This window comes from Trachypithecus francoisi, unplaced genomic scaffold, assembly GCF_009764315.1.
Source record: "Trachypithecus francoisi isolate TF-2019V2 unplaced genomic scaffold, Tfra_2.0 Lachesis_group5, whole genome shotgun sequence".
Classification (NCBI taxonomy): domain Eukaryota; kingdom Metazoa; phylum Chordata; class Mammalia; order Primates; family Cercopithecidae; genus Trachypithecus; species Trachypithecus francoisi.
This window is the reverse complement of record NW_022681470.1, coordinates 149,467,689-149,494,218: the sequence shown is the minus strand read 5'-3', so window position 1 is coordinate 149,494,218 and position 26,530 is coordinate 149,467,689. Positions and strand designations below refer to the sequence as shown.

The window sequence follows — 26,530 nt, the reverse complement described above, 5'->3', positions numbered from 1 at the left end:
ACATCAGACTGAGGTGGGGGCTCGCAGCATGCCCCAGGACAAATGTTCGGTCTCCCCAAATCACCATTTCCTCTCAGTAAATGCCACCTGGTCCTGAGTTGCTATGAAGCATAGATGATCTTTATTAATATCCAAAACATAGCAAGAGCTACTGAATACATCAAGCTCCCATACATCCTTCAAAACCCCGCTTCAATATTCCCTCTTCCAGGAAGCCTACCTGGCTCCCTACTCAAAAGCTTGGCTCCACCTCCAGCCTCCCCTTGCCCTGGGTCTCTCTTTTGGTCTCTCAGACCCCCTGAGCACTGGAGGACTATGGGTCTGGCTCTGTAGGGCAGCGTTCGTGTCTCCTTTCTGTGACGTCAATGGACACATTAAATGAGCCAGCCGGTGTGACGCTGACAGCTTTCCTGCCCAGGAGAGGTTTATTGGCTAAGCAACTGCAGAAGGTGGAGTGGGAAATGCACAGGCCTCAGGGCTGCCTCCAGCCTGAGTTTGGGCTGGGACCGGGGCTGGTGGCCACATTTCCATGAGACAGGCAAGAGTCCGAATGTGGCAGAAACCCAAGCTGTGATGAGGACCCAGGCCCTAGTGGGGCTGGACACCGAGTTCTAGGACACAGGAAGCTCCGTCTCCAGCCAGCGACTGGGAAGGGCCGGAAGGTGTCCCTTTCCCCGCCTGGCCTGGCCTGGCCTGGTGTGACCTGGAAGAAACTGGGGCACTGGAAGGAGACTCACCCTGCACCCTGCAGAGGGCCACGGGTCACAGCCCTCAGGGACTGGAAGGCTCAGGTGTCCTAGAAGGACCCAGACAGTTCAGGAAAGGGGAGGAAAGACTCCTTTCCCAGTCCCTCTCGGCTTCTCCTAGCCCCTCCAACAAAAGCCAGGCTCCAGGAGAGGCCCGCCCACGCCCCCGTTCACGGTGTGGGGAACAAGCCTGGCCTAGCAGCAGCCCCTGGGCAGCCTGTGCCCCGAAGGCCTGGAGGTCGTGGCGGCGGCCATGGTGCTGGCCCGTTTTGAGTGGCGGATGCCCATAGAGAACGCTGGAGCGCTGGCTTTGTTCACAGTGACCCGCTCTGGGCAGTGGGCGCCTGGGCCGGGGGTCTCCTCCAGGGGGCGCGGGGCCCGGGGCCGCCCCAGCATGGTGAAGGCGGGCAGGCGCTGGCGGTAGGTGTTGGCGTCCGGGCTGTCGTACTGGCCCGGGCCTGGTATCTCAGCAGGATCCTGCGGGGGGCGCACCGGGGGTGTGCGGCCCACCACTGTGTAGCTGGGGCTTCTGGGCTTGGTGAAGATCTGTGAGCCCCACAAAGGGGGCATGGTGTAGGCGTTAGGGGCAGGGGCTGAGGTGTCCAGGGGCTTAGGAGGGAGGCGGCAGCCCAGGGTGAAAGCTGGCGGTGTCCGATGGCGCACAGGCGGCACCTTCTCTGGGCTGTAGGCCCCAGGGCCTGGTGTGACCTCCAGACCTGAGAGAGTGGGCAAGGAAGGGTGGCACTGATGTCCTCACCTGCTCAGAGACCCGGCATGGCTCCCCATTGCCCGCATGCACCCTGGGGCTCACAACGCTTCTCAAGTAACCCAGGTGCATTTCTCTCCCTTCCCCACCCTCCATGCACACAGTCTGTTTTCCAAGCCTCTAGGACTTTGCCCAAGCTGGACCCAAGGCCAGGCATGCCTTCATTTTCCACCCCTCTTCCCTGCTGCCGTCCCCATCCAGGGTAAAGCCCTCACAGCTCTTCTTGAGCCCCTCAGCCTGGGTTTTCCCGTCTCTCCAGACATGAGCACACTGGGGTGGGATGGTCTGCACCTGCATCTAACCGCCCCACCATACTGCGATCTCATAGAGAGGAAGGAACCAGACTGAGATCTCATAGAAGGAAGGAATGTCAAATCTACTCCAACTCTCCAGCAGTTGACTGTTTGAGTTAATGGGTGAGCAGGATAGGTAGGAGATGACTGGTTGAGTGAGGAGTGAATGGTTCATGAAGGGATTTGTGAATGGATGGATGGATGGATGGATGGACGGATGGATGGATGGATGGATGGAACGGTTGATGGGTAGAAGGAAAAAAGTAAGGATTCATAAATGAGTGGGTAGGTAGGTGGCCGAATGAGTGGGTGGATGGATGGGTGAGTGGATGAGTGGATGGATGGATGGATGATGGATGGATGGATGAGTGAGTAGATGGGTGGATAGATGATGGATGGATGGACGAACAGGTGGAAGGAAGGATGGACAGATAAGTGGATGGGTGGGTGGGTGGATGGGTGGATAGATGGGTGGGTGGTGGATGGATAGATGGATGGGTGGGTAGATGCGTGGATAGATGGGTGGGTGGGTGGGTGGTGGGTGGATAGATGGGTGGTGGGTGGATGCGTGGATAGATGGGTGGGTGGGTGGGTGGATAGATGGGTGGGTGGGTGGGTGGGTGGATGGATAGATGGATGGGTGGGTGGATGCGTGGATAGATGGGTGGGTGGGTGGGTGGGTGGGCAGGTGGATGGGAGAATGGAGTCAGGCAGGTGCCTCAGGTGTGCAGGCTGTTGGGTGCCTGTGAAGGTCATTGCCTGTGAAGGTCGTGTGGGCCCAGGGCCTCCGTGACCCTGACCCACTTCACTCATTCAGTTCCCCCAGCCCCTGTGGGCACTGGAATGGCAGCCCCTCCTCCGTGTCCCTGGGATGCGATCACTCCAAAGACACTGGCATTCAAAGAACTCCAAGGATAAGAGGGAGAGGGAGGACAGGGCAGGAGAGTCGCTGAGACCCCGGAAAGCAGGTCCTCCTGCGGCTGCATGGGTCCAGTACTCACCCCGAGACTTGGCCCGGCCCTGCATGGAGTAGGCAGGGGTGCAGCTGCGGCCAAAGCGTGTGACTTTGGGGTCCAAGGAGTAGATGGGGCCCGGGCTGGTGTCCTGACGTGGTGCTGGGGAGAGGAACCCAGAGTGCTGGGAGTGACTCCGAAGACAGTGCCTGCCCCACCTCCCGGCATCAGTGCCCTTGTTGGCCCCGAGACACTCCCACCAGGTCAGAGACCACCTCAGCCCCATCTCGGAGTGCTCATCCCGGGGGCCCTGAGTTGTGGCTGCCTGAACCGAGTGGCCTCAGGTCTCTGCTCTGACTGTCTCATCCAGCTCTTCCGTCTCCTCACAATCAAAGTGCTTCCTGCGTGCTCTGCTCTGCTGCTGTTTGCAGTCCCCTCTGCCCCTCTAACCTCTGCAGGTGTGGGCTGGAGAACCAGCTCATGGGTTTGCTGGAACTGGACGTAATTAGGCTGAGTGTGGTGGGACACAACCGTGATCCCAGCGTTTTCGGAGGCCGAGGCAGGAGGGCCACTTGAGCTCAGGACTTTGAGACCAGCATGGACAACACAGTGAGATCTCGTCTCTACTAAAAATTTAAAACTTAGCCAGGCATGTTGGCATGCACCTGGGGTCCCAGCTCCTCGGCAGGCTGAAGGGGGAGGATCACTTGAGCCTGGGAGGCTGAGGCTGCAGTGAGCTGTGATCGTGCCGCTGCACTCTAGCCTGGGCAACGGAGCAAGACGGAGTCTCAAAAAAAAAAAACTGTACATAAAGTAAGAGTAACAAGAGCAACTAGGCCCTGAACCAGCGCTTGGGCTTGTTGGCAAGTCCCATGCTTAAGAGAGGCGCTTGGCATTGGACCACGTTAAAATCCAGCAGGGCCTCTTGTGAGCCGGTGACCTTGGCCAAGTCATTTATCCTAAGCCTTATTTTCCTCATCAGTATGTTGCAGAAATCAAAATGTGAGAGGATCTACAGAAGGGAGCGATCCTGGGGCCTTGCAGTTCGTGATGGGGACCGGTTGCCGCGATCGCCATTATTGCCACGCCAAAGCACATCCAGTGACGGATGCCAGGCACCTGTGTGTAGCAGCCTGACCAGTGTTCACGGCCCCACAGACCGCCTGTGCACACACTCAGTGCACGTGGCAGCGAGCCACGGGTGAGGAAAGAAACGTCATCCAAACCTTCGCCCACCCCTGAGGAGTCCATGGCACGCAGTGTGGCCCAGACACGGCTCCAGACCTCCCTGCCACAGGCACAAGTACTTGCACACATGCTGTGGTCCCCAATGTAGGCTCACTGGCCACACTCCAAGGGTGGTCACTGACCCTTAGCCACAGCCTCATCCTTTCTTAGACTGGCAGGAGGGAGGGGGTCTATTTTTAGCCCCTTCCCTAGGCCCAGGGCAAATACAGTCCCCCAGGACTGCAAGAGGCTGGGGAGATAGAGCGTCTCCCTCCATCGCCCAGGCTGGAGAGTGCAGTGGCTCGTGGCTCACTGCAGCCTCCACCTCCTGGGCTCAAGCAATCCTCCCACCTCAGCCTCCTGAACAGTTGGGACCACAGGCGCCACCACCACGCCCTGCTAATTTTATATTAGAAACCCTTGATCATGGCCGGGCACAGTGGCTCCCGCCTGTAATCCCAGCGCTTTGGGAGGCTGAGGCCGTGGATCACAAGGTCAGGAGATCGAGACCATCCTGGATAACACGGTAAAACCCAGTCTCTACTAAATGTACAAAAAATTAACAGAGTGTGGTGGTGGGCGCCAGTGAGCCCAGATCGCACCAATGCACTCCAGCCTGGGTGACAGAGCGAGACTCCGTCTCAAAAAAAAAAGAAAAGAAAAGAAAAGAAAAGAAAAATCGCTGATTATAATCCCATCGCCCCTCTGCAGATGCCTGGGCCTCGCTCACGTGACCATAGACTCACCTCAAAGTGCTCACTGTGCAGGGCTTGGCCATCAGGACTCCCCATGCTAAAGTACTGATCTTAGCCTCTGCCCTGCATCTGGAACCTTCCAGCCTTTTCTTCTGCCCTCCCCAACCCCAGGCTCAGTGCCCCGTGAGAAATGAACACACCCCGGATCATCATGACACTGCTCATCTCTAGACCTCGGCCTACAAAGCACACTCTGCCTGGAGTTCAGTTATTCTGGGGGCTCCACCGAACTCCTACTCATCCTACAAACCCAGATCCCATGCTCCACTTCCAGGAAGCCTATTCTGGGCCTTTAGCAAAGTGTGCACGATTCCCACCAGGCTCCCCACGCTGTCTCTGTCTCAGGAAGTGTCCCGAGACTGGGATTTGAACCTGGGAACTCAGATCTGTCTGGGTCACAGGCTAAGTTCTTAACCCGGTCCTGGGGACAGGGGATGCTGACGCCTTCACTGGCCTTCTGGGACCCCTTGCAGCTTCCTGAGTCCCAATGTGGTCTGGGATTTTTGCTCATTCGGAAGGCTGAGAACAGGCTGTTGTCCTGCCCCCTCCTCCAGCCAACCCTCCCAGCAGGCCTCTGTCCATACAAACCAAACGCCCCACACAAGACCCTTCCGACCACGCTCCCAGCCCAGCTGGGACCTTGGAGCAGTGGTAAAAAAGGGAGGGATGGAATTTGGGAGCACTGAGATCCGCTGGCCCGTGGTAGCAGCACCACTAATGCACACCAGCAGCTCCCTGTGCACCAGGCGCGGTCCACGCCTGAGCTGCTTCACTCCGTCAGAGCCCGTCGCAGCCACTGCGCCCATTCTAGACAGGAGCAAGCACCACAGGGCAAGGCCACCAGCCCGTGGCACAGCGAGCCAGTGTGTTCCTTGCCTGCCCTCCCGCCGTGCTGCCCTCCCGCCGTGCTGCCCTCCCACCGTGCTGCCTGCACAAGCAGCCAGGAATGTCCACAGAGATACACGACAGCCCTGTGAGATGGGCCAGGCTTGGGGAGCCCCCACCTTCATAATGGAAAAACAGGCTTAGCCTCACACCCGACAGCCCGCCTTTACTAATCGCTATGCAACACTGTGGCTACTATTTTTTTTTTTTTTTTAATTTGTTTTAAGACGAGGTCTCACTCTGTCACCCAGGCTGGAGTGCAGTGGTGTGATCATAGCTCACGGCAGCCTCGACCTCCTGGATTTTTTTGTTTTGTTTTGTTTTGTTTTTGAGACGGAGTCTCGCTCTGTCACCCGGGCTGGAGTGCAGTGGCCGGATCTCAGCTCACTGCAAGCTCCACCTCCCGGTTCACACCATTCTCCTGCCTCAGCCTCCCGAGTAGCTGGGACTACAGGCGCCCGCCACCTCGCCCGGATAGTTTTTGTATTTTTAGTAGAGATGGGGTTCACCAGGTTAGCCAGGATGGTCTCGATCTCCTGACCTTGTGATCCGCCCGTCTCGGCCTCCCAAAGTGCTGGGATTACAGGCTTGAGCCACCGCGCCCAGCCTAGTATTGTTAACTTTTAACAGAAACTGAGTTGCAGAGCACTTAAGCAACTTGCCTAAGACCAGCAGCAAGGAATTGCAAATGCGGGAAGGCAGGTACAGGTCTTCACCTCCCTACAACACTCTTTCTCCTTCCATTCTCTTTATCAATGAAAAAACAGAGGGACAGCAGCTTGCCTGAGGTGTCACAGTGAGTAGGAGGTGGAGCAAGTCGTAGAGCCCAGCCCTGCCTGCTTCTTGCCGCGCTAACTGGAGGCCTGGATCTAAGGGTAAGGAGACCCATCGGTGCCCCTGGGGGGACATTGGAGGATCAGGGAAGCCCCCAGCCGCCCTCCCGCCCACCTTACCCTCACTGTGCCTCCGGACGAGTGAGTAGGCGGGACTGGCCACCCTGGTGCAGTCGTGGTTGATGAAGCCCACGGTGGACGGCAGGACGTACAAGCCTGGCCCTGAGCCTGCAGCCCAAAGCCCTCAGGTCACCACCTGGGCCCAGATTCCCCAAGGAAGGAGCCCTGGACCCAGTTCCTGAGCCTTAGCCTGGGTTCCCCTCTCCCTCCATGGTGAAGATTGAGGGCCCCGGGGACCAAGAGGCTGCTGCCCCTCTGGAGACAAAATATGATGCCTGCATTGTGAGTCAGACGTGAATCACAGAGGGAAGGGCTGGGGAGGGAAGGGCTGGGGAGGGAAGGCTGGGGAGGGAAAGTCAGGGGAGGGAAGGGCTGGGGAGGGAAGGGCTGGGGAGGGAAGGGCTGGGGAGGGAAGGGCAGGGGAGGGAAGGGCTGGGGAGGGAAAGTCAGGGTAGGGAAGGGCTGGGGAGGGAAGGGCTGGGGAGGGAAAGGCAGGGGAGGGAAGGGCAGGGGAGGGAAGGGCTGGGGAGGGAAGGGCAGGGGAGGGAAGGGTTGGGGAGGGAAAGGCAGGGGAGGAAGGGCAGGGGAGGGAAAGTCAGGGGAGGGAAGGGCTGGGGAGGGAAGGGCTAGGGAGGGAAGGGCAGGGGAGGAAGGGCTGGGGAGGAAGGGCTGGGGAGGGAAGGGCTGGGGAAGGAAGGTCTAGAGAGGGAAGGGCTGGGGAGGGAAGGGCTGGGGAGGGAAAAGCAGGGGAAGGAAGGTCTGGGGAGGAAAGTGCAGGGGAGGGAAGGGCCTGGGAACAGCAGCGCCCCTCACCCTGGGGCACAGATGGGGAGACTGTGGCCTGAGCCTCCCAGAGATACATCGTCACAAATGGGGAAACTAAGGCCCAGGCACAGAGATACACAGAGGTAGGAAACTGAGGCCCACCAGAGCTACACAGTCACAGATGGGGAAACTGAGGCCTGAGCCTCCTAGAGCTACACGGTCACAGACACCACGTGTTGTGGCTTCTGCGGAATCTCATTGCCACAGGGGTCAGGAGAGACCACAGAACCAGCCCGAGGGCCTGGCTCGGGGCTTGACTCCAGCTGCTTGTTGTGCTGAGGAAACTGCGGCCCTGCCCTGCCCGGGCCCTCACCGAGGCCAGCAGCTGACGTGGTTCCCAGCAGAGCAGCCTCCACACACGCGCCCCTTGCCCTGCCCCGCGTTGTCTACGGCACCTGTCCCCGAGGGCCACGCTGGAAACATTCCCTTCTCCTCGCATCTCCCGCATGATGGCTGTGGCCTTGCCCCCTGCTGTACCCACAGCCCCTGGAAAGGGCCCGGCCGGCAAAACACTCAGCTTCCGTTGGACAGAAACATACTCGGGCCATGGCAACCCCATGTCCACACCCATCCTGCCGGAAGGAAAACTGAGGTTTGGGGAAAGGCAAGGACTTGCCTGAAACTCCTGCCTCCTGCTAGGCTCCCAGAACATTCCAGAAGCCCCAGAAGTAGGGGGAGTGGAGCAGGAAAGGGTCCCACCTGTCCCCCGTGGCTGGCACGCACCGTTCTCCAGGGTGGCCGTCCCACAGGACTTCCTCAGGCCGGTCTCTGGAATCTGGCCCTCCATCACATGCCGGCCAAGGCGTGCTGTGGCCAACGGTGGGGCGGGGTCGCAGCTGAGGGTCCCCATGGTGGGCAGGCGATGGCCCCGGCAGCACCCACGGGGCCTGGTGCTACCTCCTGAGCCTCAGCAGCTCTGGCGGCCACAGGCCCAGGCACCGTCCCCACCTTCACGGCCTCACCACACCCTCCCACGACCACAGCTGCACAGACAGCCCCTTGTCCCACAGCAGGGAGTCATGGGGCCCTGGCCTGAGGCAGGCTGGTCGGCCGGACACTGGCCTGGAAGTGGGGCCGGGATCGAGTGTCGGCCAGGCAGCTGGACGGTCCAGGAAAGAGTCCGGTGTCAGCAGAGTGTGCCTCCCGGGAGCCGGCAGAGCTGGGCAGCTGGGGCCAGGGCCGGCCCCAGGGAACTAGACCTGCAAACATGACACCTACAGCCTCACAGCAGGAGAGACTGGCGGGGTCGTGGGCGGTGTGCCCCCATTTCTACACCTGGGGAAACTGAGGCACAGCCCAAGGTCATACAGCAAGTTCACAACTCTGGGAGTTGCAACTCGGAGCCAAGAAGCATTCGCTGCCCCATCCTGTCACTCATTCCTCCCATAAGCACGTACTGGGCACCGACTGTGTACCAGTCTCTGTTTGGGGTGGTGAGAACGATGTTCTCAGGATGGGAGAGAGACAGTCGTCAGTAAATGTGATAAGTGAACACAGTCTGGTTATGAGGAGACACTGAGTGTGATTGAAAACGCAGACGGGTTTGGGGTTCAGGGTGGCAGTGTGGGTGCAGGCGAGCCCCGCGGAGATGGTAAAACCGAACAGTCCCGAAGCAGGTGAGGAGGCAGCATGCAGAGACCTGTGAGGAGCGTACGTCAGCGTGAGGGACACCTGTGCACAGGCCCTGGGGCAGCGGCGAGGACAGAGGGCAGGTGAGAGCCGTCCTCACTGCCTCCAGAAGTCTGCGGGATTTAAACCGCAATGGATTTTGATTCACTGAAGGCGACCACTGCGTGAGGCTCCAAGAAGAGGCTCAGAAAACTGCCAAATGAGAGGCACGTTCCTGTCTCTTCCTTGTTCGTTTCTGTATTTTTTGGATCCTTTTGCAGTGTAATTTTTTTTTTTTTTTTTTTGAGATAGAGTCTCGCTCTGTTTCACCATGTTGGCCAGGATGGTCTCGATCTCCTGACCTCGTGATCCACCTGCCCCGGCCTTCCACAGTGCCGGCGTTATAGGCGTGAGCCACCGCACCTGGCCTATTTATTTTTATTGAGACTGCTGTTGCCCAGGCTGGATTGTAGTGGTGTGATCTCAGCTGGCTGCAACTTCTGCTTCCCGGGTTCAAGCCAGTCTCCTCCCTCAGCCTCCCGAGTAGCTGGGACTACAGGTGCCGCCACCACGCCCGGTTAATTTTTTGTATTTTTTTTTTTCTTTGAGACGGAGTCTCGCTCTGTCACCCAGGCTGGAGTGCAGTGGCCAGATCTCAGCTCACTGCAAGCTCCGCCTCCCGGGTTCACGCCATTCTCCTGCCTCAGCCTCCCGAGTAGCTGGGACTACAGGCACCGCCACCTCGCCCGGCTAGTTTTTTGTATTTTTAGTAGAGACGGGGTTTCACCGTGTTAGCCAGGATGGTCTCGATCTCCTGACCTTGTGATCCGCCCGTCTCGGCCTCCCAAAGTGCTGGGATTACAGGCTTGAGCCACCGCGCCCGGCCAATTTTTTGTATTTTTAGTAGAGACGGGGTTTCACCGTGTTAGCCAGGATGGTCTCGATCTCCTGACCTCGTGATCCGCCCGCCTCGGCCTCCCAAAGTGCTGGGATTACAGGCGTGAGCCACTGCACCTGGCAAAGTAATTTTTTTTTGAGACAGAATTTCTCTCTGTTGCACAGGCTGGAGTACAGTGGCGCGATCTTGGCTCACTGCAACCTCTGCCTCCCGGGTTCAAGCGATTCTCCTGCCTCAGCCTCCTGAGTAGCTGAGATTACAGGCACCCGCCACCATGCCTGGCTAATTTTTGTATTTTTAGTAGAGACAGCGTTTCACCATGTTGGCCAGGCTGGTCTCGAACTCCTGACCTCAGATGATCCACCTGCCTCAGCCTCCCAAAGTGCTGGGATTACAGGCATGAGCCACCACGCCTGGCCTGCAGTGTAATTTTCTAACAGTTTTATTGATATAATTCACATACCCTACAATATGGTAATTTTAATGCACTGCACAATATTTTAAAACGTTTTTAAAGCCTGAACAGGCCCAGCGCAGTAGCTCACGCCTGTAATACCAGCACTTTGGGAGGCCGAGGCAGGTGGATCACGAGGTCAGGGATGGAGACCGTCCTGGCTAACACGGTGAAACCCCGTCTCTACTAAAAATACAAAAAAATTAGCCGGGCGAGGTGGCGGACGCCTGTAGTCCCAGCTACTCGGGAGGCTGAGGCAGGAGAATTGCGTGAACCCGGGAGGCGGAGCTTGCAGTGAGCCGAGATCGCACCACTGCACTCCAGCCTGGGCGACAGAGCGAGACTCCGTCTCAGACAAAAAAAAAAGATAAAAGAAAAAAAGAACGCCCCTTCCCAGCCCAAAAAAAGCTGGTTCTTGAAAAGCTTAAATGAATGTGATGAATCTTTAGACTGATCAAGAAAGAAATGAGGAAGAACACACATCACCAGTGTCAGAGTGAAAAGGACATCGCTCCAGACCCCACACACGAGGAAGGGGCATCGCTCCAGGCCCCACACACGGGGAAGGGGCATCGCTCCAGACCCCGCACACGGGGAAGGGGCATCGCTCCAGACCCCACACACACACGAGGAAAGGACATCGCTCCAGGACCCACACACGTGGAAGGACGACTCACTGTCATGAAGCCACAGAGGAAAGTTCCCATCCCTCTTGCATGAATGAGGAATCGTTTCCCAAGTTTCTCCTTATTCCGTGTTACCACATCTCAGCTCTCAGGCACTCTGGGGCATCTTTTGCTTTTGTTTTTGTTTTGTTTTGTTTTTTTGAGATGGAGTCTCACTCTGTTGCCCAGGCTGGAGTGCCGTGGCACGATCTCAGCTCACTGCAACCTGTGCCTCCCGGGCTCAAGCAATTCTTGTGCCTCAACCTGCCCCGAATAGCTGGGACTACAGGCATGTGCCACCACGCCAGGCTAATTTGTGTATTTTTAGTAGAGTCAGTTTGGTTGGCTGGGCTGGTCTCGAACTTCTGACCTCAGATAATCCACTGCCTCAGCCTCCCAGAGTGCTGGGATTACAGGCGTGAACCAGCACCCCCCGCCCTGCAGGCATCTTCTTGTCTCGTTATCACAGCATCTCGGTGAGGAAGGCACTGCCACAAACCCTAATCTGTTGTTACAGATGGGGAAACTGAGGCTCTGGGAGACAGTAACATGCATTGAGTCCCTCAGTAACTCATCAGGGGATCCAGGACTTGAACCCAGGGTTCTCGAACTCAGATTTAATATCAAAACTTCGGGCTAAGTGCTTCTGGGTTCTCATCCCAGAGCAACTTTCTGGAAACACTTAGAATTATTGTGTGGATCCCTGCAGCCCTCAGTATAAGACCCAAATGCTCACCGTGGCACACAGGCCCTCCGTGGCTTTGTCCCCACCTCCCCCTGTCATCTCATCCTGTTCCTGTCCCCTTTTCTGCTCTACTCTGGCCATCCGGGCCTGCTGGCTCTCCCTCGAGCCCCTAAGACGGTCCCCACCTTGGCCTCTGCCTGAGCTCTCTCTACCTGAGATGCCTCTGCCAGCAAACCAACCCTCGCTGGCTCCTTCCTCAGTCACGAGGGCCCCCAGCCCACAGGCCCTGTCACTGCCCAACCCTGGACACACCATTTGCTTGTTTCCAGAGGCAGCACAAACTCCGGAGACACAGCAGGAAGGGGTGCTGAGGAAGGAGAGAGGAGTAAGACCCCAAATCCCTCGGCCAGTCAACGCCGCTCAGCCAGAAGTGCAGGGTCAGGGCTCCCAGGGCTAGAGAGACAGAGGAGACGAGGGCCTAGAAGTTCTTCCCCCAACTCCATCCCTCCTCACATCCGTGTCACCAGGTCCAGGCCACACCAGACAGCCACGAAGGGCAGACAGCCAGAGACCTTGGTTCCAGCCGGGACTCAGCCCCAATTGACTCAGTTTCCCCTCTGTGACATGGGCTGTCAGACCCCTACAACCAGGTTCCAGCCAGGACTGGCCCCACCTGCCTCCGTCTCCCCATTTTACGTGGGATGGAACCAAAAGCTAGCACAGGGAGGACAGGACAGGAATCCGGCCAAGCCAACAGCGTGTTGCTGTGAGGACGCTGAGGGCCGGCAGCCTCACTGGACCGAGCTGGGACCCCTCCAGCCTCCAGTCCCCTTCTGATCCGATCGCACCAGATTCTATCACCTCTGTCTTCCACTCCGAGCTTGTCTCAACTGCCAAGCAAAGAGCTTGCAAATGAGATGCAAATGAATTCAATGCACATGCAGAGGAGCCCTGATTTTAATCCTGTCTGTTCGACAGAAGACACTAAATCCCAACAGTGAAAATAAGGGAGGCTGGACTGGATGAGAGGCCGGGCGCCGGTCCCACGTCCACCTGCCCAGCTGCTGGCTGCAGGGGAGGGACGTCACTGCCCGGCCTCGGTGTCCTGAGAGGTGACGCTGTAGGTGCTCCCGACACTCTAGTTCTCGCTGTAATTAGGAATTCAGCCAGTGTTTATTTGGGGCCAGGCCCTGCTCAGGTGCTGGGAAAACAGGAGGGGACAGAACACACAAGTTCCTCGTCCTCCCTTTCCCTTGAGACAGACAGGCAGGCAGGTAAGTGAAACTTAGGTGAGTGCAGAGGGCACGTCACTATGGAGAAAATGTGGGAGAAGGGGCGTGTTAGAGGCCGAAAGAATGAGGGCCGTGATCAACTCAGTACAGCACTGGGGGCTATAGGAGTAAACAGCAAACTGTTCTCACAAACGCAGAATGTTGGCAAACTGACAAACTGCGTCTGCTGCACAGAAGGGCTGCCAAGGGCGTCACCACCCAGGCACAAGATTTCTTATGATTAGACATAACTGAGCCTGCCAGTAACAACATGAACCTGTGATCAGTTAAACAGCTGATCAATCCTTACCTCCTCCTCCCTGCTCTTGCTACCCAATAAATACAAAGGGCTGTAGAAGCTCAAGAAGCAGCCTTTGCTCGTTAAGATCAGGCAACCCTTTTCTCTTCTTCTTCCTTTTTTTTTTTTTTTGATGCAGTTTCACTCCTGTCGCCCAGGCTGGAGTGCAGTGGTGCGATCTCGGCTCACCACAACCTCCGCCTCCCGGGTTCAAGGGATCCTCCTGCCTCAGCCTCCCGAGTAGCTGGGATTAGAGGCATGTGCCACCACACCTGGCGAATTTTCTATTTTTAGTAGAGACAGGGTTTCTCCATGTTTCTCAGACTGGTCTCGATCTCCCGACCTCGTGATCCTCCCGCCTCGGCCTCCCAAAGTGGTGGGATCACAGGCGTGAGCCATAGCACCCGGCCCCTTCTCTCTTTTCTTCTCTTTTCTTCTTTCCCATCTTGCCCTTCCTTTAAAAGTTTCTTTTGTCTTAAGTTTTCATTTCTATTTAAAAGTTTCTTTTGTTTCTTGTTATCATTTTCAACTTCATCCCTTCCTTCAGTCTTATGACTGTCTCAAGCAGTAACAGTAGTAACTGCAGTAACAGTGGTCTGGGGCAGTAACAGGAGTAACTGCTGGGACTTGGGCCACGTGAAAGCTGTGGGCAGGGACGCGTCCCAATCAGAGCTCACAGGCGCCCTCTGGTGACATACGGGAGAGCAAAACGTGGGCGGTGCCGGGAGAGGGCGTCACATGCTGGGAAGGATGATGGGGATGGTTGACAGAAAGGATAACTGGAAGGAAGGATGATAGGGAAGGATGGTGGGAAAGATGGTGGGAAGGATGATGGGAAGGATGATGGAGAAGGGTAATGGGGAAGGATGACGGGAAGGATGAAGGGAAGGATGATGGGAAGGACGATGGGAACGATGATGGGGAAGGATGACGGGAAGGATGATGGGAAGGATGATGGGAAAGATGATGGAGAAGGATGGTGGGAAGGATGATGGAGAAGGATGGTGGGAAGGATGATGGGAAGGATGACAGGAAGGATGACGGGACAGATGGTAGGAAGGATGATGGAGAAGGATGATGGGAAGGATTACGGGAAGGATGGTGGGAAGGATGACAAGAAGGATGACGGGAAGGATGATGGGAAGGATGGTGGGAAGGATGACAGAGAATGATGACAGGAAAGATGATGGAGAAGGATGGTGGAGAAGGATGATGGGAAGGATGATGGAGAAGGATGACGGAGAAGGATGACGGGAAGGATGATGGAGGAGGATGGTGGGAAGGATGACGGGAAGGATGACAGGAAGGATGACGGGACAGATGGTAGGAAGGATGATGGAGAAGGATGATGGGAAGGATTACGGGAAGGATGGTGGGAAGGATGATGGGAAAGATGACAGGAAGCATGATGGAGAAGGATGGTGGGAAGGATGATGGGAAGGATGGTGGGAAGGATGATGGAGAAGGATGATGGGAAGGATGACGGAAAGGATGGTGGGAAGGATGATGGAGGATGATGGAGAAGGATGGTGGGAAGGGTCATGGGAAAGGTGACAGGAAGGATGATGGAGAAGGATGGTTGGAAGGATGGTGGGAAGGATGATGGGAAGGATGATGGAGAAGGATGATGGAGAAGGATGACGGGAAGGATAGTGGGAAGTATGGTGGGAAGGATGACAGGACAGATGGTGGGAAGGATGACAAAGAATGACGACAGGAAGGATGATGGAGAAGGATGACGGGAAGGATGATGGGAAGGATGACGGGAAGGATAATGGAGAAGGATGATGGGAAGGATGATGGGAAGGATAATGGAAAAGGATGATGGAGAAGGATGATGGGAAGGATGATGGAGAAGGATGATGGAGAAGGATGATGGAGAAGGATGGTGGGAAGAATGATGGCAAGGATGACGGGAAGGATGATGGGAAGGATGGTGGGAAGGATGATGGAGAAGGATGGTGGGAAGGATGATGGAGAATGACGACAGGAAGGATGATGGAGAAGGATGATGGAGAAGAATGATGGGAAGGATGACGGGAAGGAAGACGGGAAGGATGACAGGAAGTATGATGGAGAAGGATGATGGAGAAGGACGATGGGAAGGACGACGGGAAGAATGATGGAGAAGTATGATGGGAAGGATGATGGGAAGGATGATGGAGAAGGATGGTGGGAAGGATGACAGAGAATGATGACAGGAAGGATGATGGAGAAGGATGATGGGAAGGATGACGGGAAGGAAGACGGGAAGGATGACAGGAAGTATGATGGAGAAGGATGATGGAGAAGGACGATGGGAAGGACGATGGGAAGAATGATGGAGAAGGATGATGGGAAGGATGACAGGAAAGAAGACGGGAAGGATGACAGGAAGTATGATGGAGAAGGATGATGGAGAAGGACGATGGGAAGAATGATGGGGAAGGATGATGACAGATGATGGGAAGGATGAAGGAATGGATGATGGAGAAGGATGATCAGAGGATGATGGGAAGGATGATGGCAACCAAGATAAACTCATCTTCTTCAAGCTCATGGTCCTGCCAGAAAGTTGATCATCCACAGCAGCACTGCCCACCAGAAACAGAATGAGAACTTCCCACTTTTTTTTTTTTTTTGAGACAGTGTGTTGCTGTCACCCAGGCTGGAGTGCAGTGGTGCAATCATAGCTCACTGTAGCCTCCAACTTCTGGGCTGAAGTGATCTTGCCACCTCAGCCTTCAGAGTAGCTAGGACTGTACGCATGTGCCACCACGCCTGGCTAATTTCTTCTTTATTGTGTGTGGAGATGGGGTCTTGCTATGTTGCCCAGGCTGGTCTTTAACGCCTGGCCTCAAGCCTCCCAAAGCACTGAGTTTACAGGCATGAACCACCACGCTTGGCCATTTTTAAATTTTCTAGTAGTTCTATCAAAAAAAGAGAAACACGTGAAATTACTTTTATTTTATTTATTTTATTTCATTTTTGAGATGAAGTTTTGCTCTTGTTGCCCAGGCTGGAGTGCAATGGCATGATCTCGGCTAAGCACAACTTCTGCCTCCCAGGTTCAGGCGATTCTCCTGCCTCAGCCTCCCGAGTAGCTGGGAGAAGGCGCCAACAGGCGCGTGCCACCACGCCTGGCTAATTTTGTATTTTTAGTAGAGACAGGGTTTCTCCATGTTGCTCAGGCTGGTCTTGAACTCCCAACCTCAGGTGATCCACCCGCCTCAGCCTCCCAAAGTGCTGGGATTACAGATGTGAGCCACTGCGCCTGGCAATTAATTTTAATAATATATCTTATTCACCCCATATCTAAAATAATATCATTTCTGCACACAAATATTACAGGTGAGATATTTCACCTTCTTTTTTTCATGCTGTCTCCCCAGCCTGGCATGTTTTGCGCTTGCTGCCCGCAGCGTGGAGCGTCCACGGTTCCAGGGCTCCAGCGTCACCTGTGGCCCTGTGGATGCCGTGTTGGGCTGCCCAGGTCTAGGGAGTGGAGCCTAGAATGGATCCCGTGGGCCAGCAGTGCTCAGCCATGGATGCTGCTGCCCCTGGGGGACACTTGGCTATGTCTGGAGACATTCTTGGCTGCCAGGACCAGGGGTGCTGATGGCATCTAGTGGCTGGAGACCTACAATGCTGTTCTTCCCAAGAGAAGACCCCCAAATGTCCATGGTGTCAAGATGGAGCAATGCTGCCTTAGTGGATGGGCACGGATTAATCGCCCGCTGTGTACAGGGTGAGATCGGCAGGGCGTCCTTGGCATACAGCAGATGACACTCCTGCAGAACGGCTCTGCTGCTGGCGTCGTGCCCACAGGCGCCAGCCCACGAGCTGTTCCATGACTGTCACCATTGACAGAGGCGGAGGTTGCAAAGCCAGCAGGCGGTGGAGCCAGGACTCAAGTCCAGAATGTTCTTGGCCCATGCACAGTCCTGCCTACTCACGCCTGCCAATCTGTGTCACCCACCCTGGCCGCCTTCATACGACTGCCCCAGCCCCGCCCCTTGACGGGCACCGAGGCTGTTCCCACTTTTGCTCCTTTACGATTTCCTGCAGTGAATTTCCCAGGCAGACCTCCTCCGCCCATGAACCAGGGTTTCTGGATTAGATGCTGTGCGGTCCCTGAAAAGTCACCGCACCGCTGTGCATCCGTCTCCTCCTCTGAAAAACAGGCATATGTCAGCCTGACTCTACAGGGTCGCTCTGAAGGCAAGGGCATCCGGCCCCTTATCATTCAAACATCCTCTTCCAGCCTTCCCCCACTCCAGCCAATGGTACCTCCTCCAGACCCGTGCTGACTTGGACCCAAACCCCTGGGTCAGCTTCCTGGATCCAAAGCCCACCCAGCATCTAGCCGCTGCTCTCCAACCCACAGCCACGGTCCAGTCCAGGACCCCATCCTCCCTCCACACCCACCCCCGCCTCCTTGGGGATCTATGTGAGCCAGAGCCAGCTCTTTGGGGAGCCCTACACAGACGCCCGTCCCGGCTCCCACTGTGTCTAGCACAGGCTCCTCCCCAACAGACCTCCACCTGCCTGAGTCCCCTCGCCACTCCCCCGGGCACGCAGGCTCACCCTCGTTCCAGTGACACGGAGTATGAGATCACGGTGGGTTGAAATCAACAGACCAGGGGTTCCCAACCCAGGTGACTGGCCCCCCGGGACACTGGGCAGTGTCCAAGGACATCTGTGGTTGTCATGACTGGGGGAGCTCCTGGCATGGAGTGAGTTGGGGCAGGGATGCTGCTAGGCACCCTGCAGTGGCCAGGACCGCCCCACCCGGGATGTCCACAGGGCCTGCAGAAGACCCTACAGTAGACAGCCATCAGCTCTTCATCTCACGGCTCCTGGAAGCTCTGGGATCAATCACCCACAGTGGGCCGGTTCTGGGATCAACACTGTGTCTCTAGCCCCCAGGAAGCCCTCGGAGCCCCTGCAGCCATCTTCCTTCCCTCCGCCCGTCAACCGCACTCCTGCCTCTAAAGCCAGACCCCGCTTTGCCTCTTTTGTGCAGCACAGGAAGGGGACAGTGCACTCATGAGGCCCCCCACCCTGCCTGTGAGATTGGTCCTGGTGTTGGTGACAGCTGTCCATCACTCACTTCTGTTGCTGGGCAACGTTCCATCCCATAAAGATGCCACGATTGACTCAGAGCTTCTAGGCTGCTTCCAGCTCGGATACCTGCAGATAATGCTGTGAACACACATCTCTCGTTTCATTTATTTTTTCTTTTCTTTTTTCTTTTTTGAGACAGTTTCATTCTTGTTGCCCAGGCTGGAGTGCAGTGGCGTGATCTCGGCTCACCACAATCTCTGCCTCCCAGGCTCAAGCGATTCTCCTGCCTCAGGCTCCTGATTAGCTGGGATTACAGGCAGGCACCATCACGCCCAACTAATTTTTGTATTTTTAGTAGAGATGGGGTTTCTCCATGTTGGTCAGGCTGGTCTCGATCTCCCGACTTCAGGTGATCTGCCCGCCTTGGCCTCCCAAAGTGCTGGGATTACAGGCAAGCCACCGCACCTGGCCTGGTTTTATTTTTGACACAGGGTCTCATTCTGTGCTCAGGTTGGAGTGCAGTGACGTGATCACAGAAATGAAACCTCAGGGCAGACTTGGGACTTCACATACGGTGGCCAGGAAGGCCCCCTGAAGAGGCGAAACGTTAGCAAAGGCCTGAAGAACGTGAGGACCTCTAAAGGATGCCCAGCTGTGCAGACATCTACGGGATGTCTGGGGAGGGCACCGCTGCGCAAAGGCCGTGGGGCAGGACTGCACCTGGCGAGGTGGAGGAACAGCAAGGAGGCCAGGGTGGGTGCCGCAGGGTGAGAAGAGGACAGCAGGAGGAGGGAGGGAGGGGCTGACCCAGCACGTCGTGCAGGGCCCCGAGGAGTTGAGAGGACACAGGATTTTACGCTGAGCAAGGTGGGAGCCACAGAGGTGGCCTCTGCTGGAGCAGACGAGGGCAGGGCCTGACTTGGGTTTGAAGGAATCAACTGAGAGTAGGAAGGTGGGGGTAGGGAAGCCCAGGGGAGGCAACCCACACTGGCCCAGGTGGGCACCACGGGGCCTGGGCTGGGGGCTGCCATGGGATGGTCAGAGGCGGGTGGGTTCTGGGCCTGTCTTGGAGGCAGAACTCACAAGATTTTCTCAGACACTGTGGGGTGAAGGGGAGTGAGACGCACAGAGGGTCCTGGAAGGGCAGATGCGACCTCAACCTAGAGAAGGACCCGCTGACCTGCTTAGTTGTTTACGGGGGATCTCTGCTGTGCTCTACCATGTAACACACGTCCACACACGTGCACGTTTAGGCCACGTGGGTGCACACGCAGATGAGGCACACACACACCCACACAGCACACCGGCAGGTGAGCACACACACGTGTGCGCACACAGGAACACCAAGAGGCAGGAGCCGGGCGTGCCCGCGCCCCGTGGCGCCCTAGACATCCCAACCACCGCCTGCACTGAACAGGTGCACAATGAGCACCCGCCGAGCCAGTGAGCGGAATGAAGCTCCACAACAGTCCAGATGACGGACGTCACTGCTGTGGCTGCTGCTGATGCAAGTCCCACCGTTCTCTTCTCCAGAGACGAGGTCTCACTCCGCCATCCAGGCTGGAGTGCGGTGGCGCGATCACAGCTCAGTGACGATGGAGGAGGATGCTCAGAGGATGATGGGAATGAGGCAGCCTCAACCTCCTGCCCCTACAGCACCGGGAAGGCAGGTGTGAGGCACGGTGCCAGCCCCAAGTTCCCGCCATCCTTTCCTAAAACCCATCCTGGGGCTGCAGGTGAGGCCGCAGCAGCTGGGAGGCAGCTCCCAGGCCGGGTTCCTCCGACGACCTGCTGTTTCTGTGTCCCTGGCACACGGTGCAGCAGGAGAGGGGGAGGCCGGGTGTTTGCAGGTGCTGCCGCCAGCCCGTCCAGGGTCAGCTCACGCTCCCGGCCTCCGTCATCTGCCACTCCCACTTTCCTGAGGCCGCTCACTGCTGTCCCTTGTCCAGCGGCCAGCCCCCTGACTCAGACTCATGCGCTCGGCCGCTGCCCGCCCCTTTGTTCCCAGGAGACTCTAACAAGGAAGGCTTGTTCTTCCCGAGAGGACACAGAGAACCTGCCAGCTCCCCTCCCTCCTCATCCAGAGAGGGCCCGCTGTCCCCATGGGACGGTGAGGACAGGACCAGCTCTCAGGCTCTGCCAGGCACCAGCCCATGCCTGGCAAGTCCCCATGTTACAGACGAGGACACCACAGTTCAGAGGAAGGAAGGGCTTGTATTCTGAGGATTCCGGGGCCTGGAAAGGGGTTCTGGTGGGCTCTGCTGTAGCCTGCAAGGTCCTACACACCCAGGTCCCTCCGGACTCAAGTCTCTGCACTCATCGTACCTTCTGCCTGGTACACCTGGTCCAACTCCCTTCCCCTCCTGGAAGGCCTTGCTCAAATCTCTCCATCTCCAGGGTCTTCCTTGGACCACTGAATGATTGATTTTTGTTTTTTGTTTTTCTGAGATGGAGTCTTGCTCTGTCACCCAGGCTGGAGTGCAGCGGCGCGATCTTGGCTCACTGCAACCTCTGCCTCGCGGGTTCAGGAGATTCTCCTGCCTCAGCCTCCCGAGTAGCTGGGATTACAGGCGCCCGTCACCACGCCCGGCTAACTTTTGTATTTGTACTAGAGATGGGGGTTTCACCATGTTGCCCAGGCTGGTCTCGAAATCCTGACCTCAAGTGATCCGCCCGCCTCAGCCTCCCAAAGTGCTGGGATTACAGGCGTGAGCCGCCGTGCCCAGCCTATCAGGACCACAGATTTGATCCTACAGCCTGCCCACCGTCATGCTGCCTGCCCCCTGCCCTGCCTTTTCCTTCTTCCCGGCAGCACTTTCCACGTCTCAACTATTGCAGCAGCAGCTGGAGAGGATCATGCCAGTTCCTGAGCCCACTGTGAACTTCGCAGGGATCTGTGAGCTGGTTGGCTCACGTTGGCAGCCACCATGCGAGTATTTACAACACGGGGGCGGCGTGCGCTGCAAGTGAGGGCCTTTTGCCTTGGAGAGCCAGTTGTTCGTTTCTCCGCACAGCACTGCCTCCGTATGATGCCTGGGTCCCAGCTCATGGTCTCTCTTCCCCGCTGCTCACGAGAATGCAAGCTCCTTCGGCCGAGGTCAGCCCACCTTGCACTCTGCTGTCTTCACAGCACTTAAAACAACCCTTGGCAGGCACTCAATAAAGATTTGCTGGCCGGGTGCATGACGTGTGCCTGTGGTCCCAACACTTTGGGAGGCCGAGGAGGGAGAATCGCTTGAGCTCGGGAGGCAGAAACTGCAGTGAGTGGAGATCGCGCCATCGCAGTCCAGCCTGGCCCACACAGTGAGACCCTGTGTCAAAATAACAACAAGCATGAGGCAGGGGGATCAGCTGAAGTCAGGTTCGAGACCAGGCTGGCCAACATGGTGAAACTCTACCTCTACTGAAAATACAAAAAAAGGCCGCGCTTGGTGGCTCACGCCTGCAATCCCAGCTACTCGGGAGGCTGAGGCAGGAGAAGCGCTTGAACCCGGGAGGCGGAGGTTGCGGCGAGCGGAGGTCGCGCCCCTGCACTGCAGCCTGGCGACAGGGCTCAGATTCCGTCTCAAATAAATCAATAACGAGAATAAGTAAATCTATGTGGAACCAACGAGCGCGCTCGTCCCTCGCGCTGCTGGGACTGACGTCCGGGCGCCCCCAACACGACCACGGCCTCCCGGCGGCCCTGGCCCGAAGCCCCGCAGCCCCTAATGCAGAATCCGCGTCCCCGAACCCGGATCCCCCGGCCTGGCCGTGCGGCCCCGACCCCCGCAGCGAGACCAGCGCTTCCCAGTCTCCGCCCGGGAGCGCGACACGCCCAGTTCCCTCGGCGAACCGCCAGGCCTCCAGGGACCAGCGCGCCGGGGGACTCGCGGCGGGGACGCCCCCTCGGCCGCCCCATGCCCGGCCCCAGGCAAGGGCAGCCGGGGCGCCCCGCAGTGGGAACGCGAGGACACCGACCACGGGGCGCTACAGCCGCCAAGGCCTCCCCGCCGCCCACCCCGAGCCCGCCTCAACCCGCCGCGAGCTCGGAGGACCGCGGGCTAGAGCGGCCCCGCCGGCGCGCAAAGCCTTGTGGGCCACACGCCCCGAGGCCCTGCGCCCCGCGGCATGGCGGAAGTTGTGGTCCAGCTGCGGGAACGACGCAGGGGCTGCCGGGAGCTGTGGGCGGGGCGGGTGCGCGCGTAGCGGCAGGGCCGGAGAGCTGCACCCGCGAAAAGGAGGAGGAGCTGCAGGTCTGTTGCGCCCCGCGGGTCGAGAAGGTTGTCAGCAAGACGCCGGCGCTTTGAGTGCTGAGCGCGGCCCCGACCGGAACCCCCGACGCGCCATCGCAGCCCGCGGCCCCGACCTCTGACCCGCCCTTGCAGCCCGCGGTCCCGACCTCTGACCCGCCGTCGCAGCCCGACCCTCGACCCCCGACCCGCCGTCGCAGCCCGCGGTCCCGACCTCTGACCCGCCGTCGCAGTCCGACCCTCGACCTCCGACCCGTTCTCGCAGCCCGCGGCCCATCGGCCCGGCCGTGGACGCAGAGCCCTGGCCCCCCCTTCCTGCCCGGACCCCCCGGACCCGCTCCCCGCCCTCCCTGCGGAGCCGAGGACCTTGGTCCAGCCCCGCATCCTCCCGACCGGGCTCGAGCCAGCCCGGGTGTCCTGCGCCCGAAACAGGCTCCCGGGGGCTGTCGGGGCTGGGGCTGACCGTGCCCGGCCCCTGCGCTCCCCTCTTACAGCCATGCCCGTCCTCCCGTCCCCTCCGCCCGCGGTTTCCCACAACCCGGGTCCCGACACGCCTGGCACCGGCCCAGGCCCTCCTCGGGGTGGAGCCGGCAGCGTCCCTGGCCTCCCCCCAGCCTCAGGCCAGGATCTCCCCCTTCCCGGTCGTGACAACCACAGATGGCCCCGGATGCCAGGCGAGGGTTAGTGCCTCCTGGGGGCGGGGTTGCGGCCGGGAAGAACCACCGTCCTGACCCTAAGGAACCCCAGGGATGGATGGAAAGCGCGCCCGGGATGTGGGCTACTCCGGAGGCTGAGACAGGAGAATTGCTTAAACCCAGGAGGCGGAGGTTGCAGTGAGATGAGATCGTGCCAGTGCACTCCAGCCTGGGCGATAGAGCAAGACTCCGTCTCCCCCCAAAAAAAAAAGGTCTAAAAATACAAAAATTTTTAGTGGCATGTGCCTATAATCCCAGCTACTCAGGAGGCTGAGGCGGGAGAATCGCTTGAACCCAGGCGGCAGAGGTTGCAGTGAGCCAAGATCGCACCACTGCACTCCAGCCTGGGCGACAGAGTGAGACTCCGTCTCAAAAAACCGAGGGCTTTTAAAGAAACAGTTCAGTGGCTTTTATGGTGTTTGCAACATCGTGCAAACACCAGCTCTCTAGTCTCAAACCCCGCGAGGGCAATTCATAGATAATTTCAGTGTCTCTCTACTGACGTGCGTGTGGCTTGCGCCCTTCTGGCCTCCTAGCCCCAAGGGGGAGGCCTGTGCGGCTCCTGGCTGGGCCCCCGTCTTCAAAGCAGCTCTTGAGTGGCCCTTTAATCCGTGAGACGGGGCCGTGGAAGCTGGGGTGAGCCTGGAGATGGCCTTGGGAGCACCGAGGCGTCAGAGCAGCTGACGAGGGCCCCCAGCCCCGCCTCTCCCCTGGGCAGAGCCAGCCCCAAGCCAGCTCTCACCATAGTGTGCCTCCTGCCCCATAGATCCCCATCCACGCAGACCCCTCCTGATCAGGTCAGGTGGGGCTGCCGTGGAGACCACACCAGCATCATCACCTGAGGCTCCATGTTCAACTTCCCGGGAGCTGCTGGGACTGAGCACTGCCCCAGCCCCTCACCAGGTGGTCACTGACCCCGGGGAGGCCCAGCGGCCCTGCGTGGGCTCAGTGACATGGTCAGCTCGACCGGCCTGCAGGGAGTGGCTCGACTCCTTCAGGGACCTGTGCCAGGTTGGCCACAAAGATCCTTCCTCCTCAAACCTGATGTGGGTGCCAGACCCACCCCTGGTGTGGGCTTCATGGCTAAAACTCCACACGTACACACGCACACATGCATGCACATGGCTACTTATTCAACCCCCTCCTGCAGCCTCCATCAATCTCATCCTGCCCCCACTGTCCTTGAGACCCTCAGGCCTGGGGTCCGTGGACTGGGTTCAAGCCCAACAAGGAGGCCCTGCCTTGATGGGGGTCCTCACTCCAGAGAAAAAGCCATGAGGACCCCAAAACTGACCAGTGGGTGGGAGCCAGGACAGCTGGCCCAGCTGGGTCAAGAAGGGTCTGTCAGGGCCTGGAGGCGTGCTCAGCTCCTGGACACTGGCACGCCCACAGCCCCTTCCCCTCAGCAACACAGTCATCTGGAACACTCCCCCGGCGACTGTGGACAGGGAGGCCAGGATGTGGGGTCTGGGACTGGTGGGACAGCTGGGACCCTCCATGGGAAGGGGGCTTCCTGCCGGAGGCTGCTGAGGACAATGCTGGGAAGGGGATCGATGTTGGAGGTGGGGTCGAGTCTCCTGAGGACAAAAGGGAGGTCCTCATTGCCAGTGGAAGAAGATACCGTGCAGTGCCTTGCTGTGGGACTAGGACTCAGACACAGGGGTCTCGGGGTCCTCCCCGGCCGCAGGCCTGTGGCCCACCTCGGTCTCTCCATCCCTCTGCTTCTGCCTCTCTGTGCCTCTGTCTCCCAGTGTCTCTCTGCCTTGTCTCTCTTCCTCACTCGGTCTCTGTCTCTCTGTCTCTGTTTCTCTCTCTGTCTCTGTGTCTCCCTCACCCCCACCTTCCCCACCTCTGACCCTTTAAACCTGCGGGTCCCTCCGCCTCTGGGATCCCTCCTCCTCCTTCCTGTGTCCATCCCACCCGCCCTGTCCTGGGGGGCACCCCAGCTTTGTCTTGTCCCCGCCCCGCAAGCCTGTGGATGTGAGGGCTCGGCACGCAGGGAGTATGAGCAGCATGACCACCACGTGTGACCCAGCGGGCGGGCGCAGGACAGGGTCCTGGAGAGCTGGGCACACCCTGCAAGGGGCCTCAGCCCTCCTAGCGCCCAGCGGCCCCTCCCCACCTGCAGGAAGTGGGGTCAGGGGCTGGGAAGCAGCCTATTCACCAGGCCTGCTGCCCCCCGCCCGGGTTAAGGGCCCAGCTTCCCGGGAAGGGCCTGCACCTCCGGCCTGGGGAGGGCCTCTCCTTGGAGTCTGCCTTCCGGTGAGGCCTTTCCCGGCACCAGCCTGGGCAGGAGGGGGATGGGACCCAGGGAGACAGGGCTGTGAGCTAACACACCTGGGCCCTCACCTCCCAGGGACCTGTTTCCCCACCCGGGCCTCAGTTTCCCTCCTCTGATCCCAGCCCCTCCTCTGGGCCTCAGTTTCCCTCCTCTGACAGGCAAGCCGATTGGCAATGCTTGGAACCCCATGGACTGGCTGCTGCTTTTTATTCCATGGCCAGGGAAACTGAGGCACAGACCCTGAAGTCAGCAGGAATCTTCCATCATTTTATTCCTGCGTGCCTGCAGTATGTGGGTTCCAGGGTCACAGGGACAGGCCCCCAGGTGGAGGGGAGCCAGCCATCATGACTGCCACCACAGGCCCTCATTGAGCTTGGAGGAGAGCGCTCTGGGAACCACAGCAGAGGAGGGGGAGGGGGAGGAATGGGCAGAACCTGGTTAAGGTGAGGAGCAGCCGTGCAGAGGCCCAGAGGCCGTGGGAGGGTCCCGGTGGTGCAGGGCTTCCCAGGCCGGGAGCCTAAGGGGTGTCAGTGTGCCCAGAGGGGTAAACAAACCACAAGGGGAAACAGAACCAGAGTTGGGGGCTTGGAGGAACAGATGGGTGGATTCCAGCGCGTTTGCAAGGTGAGGTTCCCACGACTCGCTGACGGCAGCTGTGAGTGGGGGCCCAGCCAGCATTCCTTCCAGATCCCTCTTGTGGACCAAGATCCAGGTCTCAGTATAGACCAAGGAACAGAGGTAGCTCCCACTTGGGTTCCCAGGCTCCAGCCAGGCCTGCTAGGTAGGCGGCCTCTGCCTGTGTGATAGAAGGAAGCCAGGCTCAGGGATTGGGTGACTTGTCCCAGGTCCAGGAGGGTCGCACAGCTCCACGACGGCCAGGAGACCCTAGCCCAGGGGGCTTCCATCCCCAGCGACCTTCACCTGCCCCCAGGGGACCCCAGCCCACAAGATGTGGCCCGCAGCGCCCGAGCAGGGTGAGGCTGCTCTCCACCGC

General features: G+C 58.4%; 1 protein-coding gene and 1 long non-coding RNA gene across 2 annotated transcripts; one reads left to right on the top strand and one right to left on the bottom strand.

Moving 5' to 3' along the window:
* Positions 1-103: 103 nt before the first annotated feature.
* Positions 104-8,276, bottom strand: ODF3L2 (outer dense fiber of sperm tails 3 like 2). Its single transcript, XM_033198215.1, has 4 exons — positions 8,127-8,276; positions 6,579-6,686; positions 2,807-2,920; positions 104-1,462 (listed from the first exon to the last, which is right to left on the bottom strand). Exons 1-4 carry the CDS (start codon positions 8,251-8,253, stop codon positions 942-944), a joined length of 870 nt encoding a protein of 289 aa, XP_033054106.1. The 5' UTR covers positions 8,254-8,276; the 3' UTR covers positions 104-941.
* A 2,174-nt stretch (positions 8,277-10,450) lies between these two features.
* On the top strand, positions 10,451-21,733 carry LOC117076434. The gene is made up of 2 exons (XR_004434367.1): positions 10,451-10,489; positions 21,671-21,733. It is a non-coding gene; the product is annotated as an uncharacterized LOC117076434 (long non-coding RNA).
* The last annotated feature ends 4,797 nt before the right edge of the window (positions 21,734-26,530 follow it).

What these genes read in the sequence shown, in the direction of transcription:
- ODF3L2 (XM_033198215.1), bottom strand. Translation starts at nt 8,253, where the DNA reads ATGGGGACCCTCAGCTGCGACCCCGCCCCACCGTTGGCCACAGCACGC. An exon ending in CGTCCGGAGGCACAGTGAGG is followed by an intron (nt 2,921 to 6,578) that starts GTAAGGTGGGCG and finishes TCCTCTCCCCAG; the next exon opens with CACCACGTCAGGACACCAGC. An exon ending in GGGCCGGGCCAAGTCTCGGG is followed by an intron (nt 1,463 to 2,806) that starts GTGAGTACTGGA and finishes CCACTCTCTCAG; the next exon opens with GTCTGGAGGTCACACCAGGC.